Here is a 3,329-nt window from a genome sequence, read left to right as displayed (position 1 = left end):
GTTTTTAAACAAACTTAAACAATCAGACTTAAACAAACTCCTTCTCAGTCCGCTACGAGACAGAAACTTTACACATAATTGTCCCGCTGGCTGTTGGATTGTTTTCCCTGTGATTTTATACGCTAGACTAGACTAGAACTTGTCTTTTCACACTGTTGTTTGCTGGCAGCCGACTGCAGCGTCTATCAGTTGTCATGACAACACACACCACAGGGGGACTTAAAGGAGTAGAGCATCTTTAAGGAGAGAGTCTACTTTAGTAGAAAGACAAAGTAGACATAGGCTACAAAATCATTGTGCCACTGCCACACACACACACACACACACACACACACACACACACACACACACACACACACACACACACACACACACACACACACACACACACACACACACACACACACACACACACACACACACACACACACACACACACACACACACACACACGTCTCATTGTCTTACCGGTATTCGGTTACATCACACTAGGTCAAGTCACCACATGATCATAAAAATACAAGCAGTAGCCTAGGCTACAAGCAGTTCTGTTCTCTCCCTGCATGGTTCTGTTTAGAAGCATTATTTTTAGGGGTTGGTAGCCAAAGGTGGAAGGACTTAAATAAAAAATATATACCAATATACCGATTCCAATTAAAAAAAAAGGATTTCCATTCAAATAAAGAAAAAATAGCAGATCTACAAGCTCAAAACGTTCGCACTGCAGAGCTTGTAGATTGACTATTTTTGCTACGACAGACAGCATTATGCAATGTGGCCCTCTGGTGTGGAAATTTGACCCCACACATCTCAATATTTTCCATTGAAAATGAAAGGAGAAATTAGGTCAAATGTCCACTAAATATGACGTAAAACAGGCAAGACATTCTGATTGGCCAGTATGAGATGATACAGACGATGATGATAAGAACGCCCCTTACAAAACACAGGTGTATTATTAAATACACAAGAACGCTTCATGCTTGAAATGTTGAGAGATGTCAAATTCCTTCGACCGGCATGGTAACGGTTTGTGTTGTGCGTGATGTCAACTCAGAGCTCTCGTCAGTCTTATAAGATGCTGTTCTACTAAAATGTTAAGAGTCGTAGTGATAAACAAGTATGGACTCATACTTGGACAGTGAGTCCACCACTGACCAGGACTCTCCCTGTGACAGCTTCCCCAGTGTGGCCTCCCCCAGCACCCCTAACATAACCATGGATGAAGTTGTTGCTTCTGCCAAGGACCTGTCTAATCTCACCCTGGCCCATGAGATTATCGTCAACCCCGGCTTTGCGCTGGAGCCACTGGACCTACCTCCGAACAGTTTTGGTAAACTAGCCAAAGACATCGTTCACAGTGCTTTCTGGGATATCCTGGAGTCTCAGTTGAACCATGACCCGCCGCAGTATAAGTTTGCCATCCATCTGCTGAAGGACATCAGGGAGATCCTGCTGTCCATGTCCAGACCCATTTGGCTGCGGACCCAGATCACGGAGGCTCTGGACATCGATCTTATTCGCCAGCAGGCTGAAAACGACGCAGTGGATTTCCGAGGGCTGGCGTCATATATTATCACCACCATGGGCAAACTGTGCGCGCCAGCCAGAGACGAGGAGATCAAGAATCTCGGGACGATCACAGACAATGTGGTGACACTGTTCAAGGAGATCTTCCGCGTGCTGGACTTGATGAAATTAGACATGCTCAACTTCACCATCAAGAACCTGAGACCCGTGCTACAGAAGCAGGCTGTGGAATATGAGAGAGCCACATTCCAGAACATCGTGGACACTGTGCCCAACGCCTTGGCTCACACGACCTCCTGGATCAAATCGTCATTGGAGGAACTGGTGCTGACCGTTAACCCCACAGATCAGACCCATGGCCAGGCGGAAGGTCACAAGGCCTTGCCTGCACCCTCCCGGATCATTGATAACGCCTTTCTTCACATCCTCACCTGGGACTGCAGCAACCCGCTGCCAGAGACCTTGATGACGGACGAGACGCGTCTGTGGGAGATTCGGCGGGAGCTTCAGCAGCTTCAGGCGGTGAATGCCGTATTGCTCATCGTCTACAGTGCCGTCGGGGGACCGATCCAAGGAGTGTCTTCTCTGGCCGAGCGCCTCAAGAGGACGACCAGTGTTCTCCTGGACGGGTTGCACAGTGCAGACTTTAATCTGGAGGCGGCACTGAAGGGTGCGAGTACCCAGATCTGCTGTGAGCTAAATAAGTCTCTGACGGAGAGAAAGTATCCCTCACTGACCCAGACCCTGCAGGCCTCCCTCACTGGCCAGATCTGTAGCCTCACCCAGAAGGACAACCCTATCCGCACTCTTGTCGAGGAGCGCGTACAGCAGTACTTTGTGTGCCTTATCAGTAAGCCCAACGCTAAACCTGAACAGGTACCAGCCGGTCTGACTGCCATCCAGCCTGAGCTGGCATCCCTAGGGCTGAAGTTCACCGGCATGGTCAACTACAACAAACGTGTCTATGAACCGTATTACTCTGGCATTCTCAGGAAACTAATATTCGGTGACATGTCACATACACCAACTGCTTGCGGAGGATCCCACTTGGAGCCATGTAGTTCTTCTGCACCTCAATTCGGAGATAAACGCCACTAAAGATCGCGGCCATTACGGGACTCTATACGGAGCGTGCCTTGGTGCTATGCAGTGTATCGTCGTTTGTTTTTGAACGCTCCAGGACGGCGATGCGATGCCCTATGCGGTAAATATTACAATGATCATTGATTCTGTACTATAAACACCGTAAAATGTAAATGTACGATGGTGCATTAATGTGATGGGTTTTATAAAACGTAAATATAAGATTATATGGCTCAAAACACTTGATTCATACCTACCTTATTCTGGGCATAATATACCGATGCGATGCGAGAGTGTGGTCTAGCCATCACCACCTCGGGACTCAGGTGAGTCGGCCTGCTGGCCTCTGGTGCTGGGTGCCTGATGCAGTGCCCTGCCAGCCTCATCCTTCTACCTCTGGTGCTGGGTGCCTGATGCAGTGCCCTGTCAGCATCATCCTTCTATCTCTGACTTTGTCATAATACCAGGCGAACGAACAGTCAACAACAATAGGCGAGCATTTGTTGCAAATCTGCTCTGTCAAAGTTATGTCAATGTTCTGAGGAAAAAAAATCTAAATTAATTAAAATGTTATATTGTGTCAAATTCATGCGTGGCCACTGTGTGGATCTCTGAAATCATGTTGATGACACAAAATCAGAATGGAACTCCATATCTGGGCAAGACTAATCATATATTGATGATGTCAGTCAGGACATGGTTTCCATTATAAACTT

At 47.3% G+C, this 3,329-nt stretch overlaps 1 protein-coding gene across 1 annotated transcript; it reads left to right on the top strand.

Annotated features, from left to right (window-relative positions):
• Window positions 1–1,122: 1,122 nt before the first annotated feature.
• LOC308316993 (T-complex protein 11-like protein 2) lies at window positions 1,123–2,628 on the top strand (the record flags this gene model as incomplete). Its single annotated transcript, XM_080765783.1, has 1 exon — window positions 1,123–2,628. One exon carries the CDS (start codon window positions 1,123–1,125, stop codon window positions 2,626–2,628), a length of 1,506 nt encoding a protein of 501 aa, XP_080621909.1.
• Window positions 2,629–3,329: the final 701 nt, after the last annotated feature.

This window comes from Protomyctophum bolini (genome assembly GCF_963924005.1).
Source record: "Protomyctophum bolini genome assembly, chromosome: 6".
Lineage (NCBI taxonomy): Eukaryota > Metazoa > Chordata > Actinopteri > Myctophiformes > Myctophidae > Protomyctophum > Protomyctophum bolini.
Note: the sequence above shows the minus strand (reverse complement) of the source record. Positions and strands in the feature narration are given on the sequence as shown.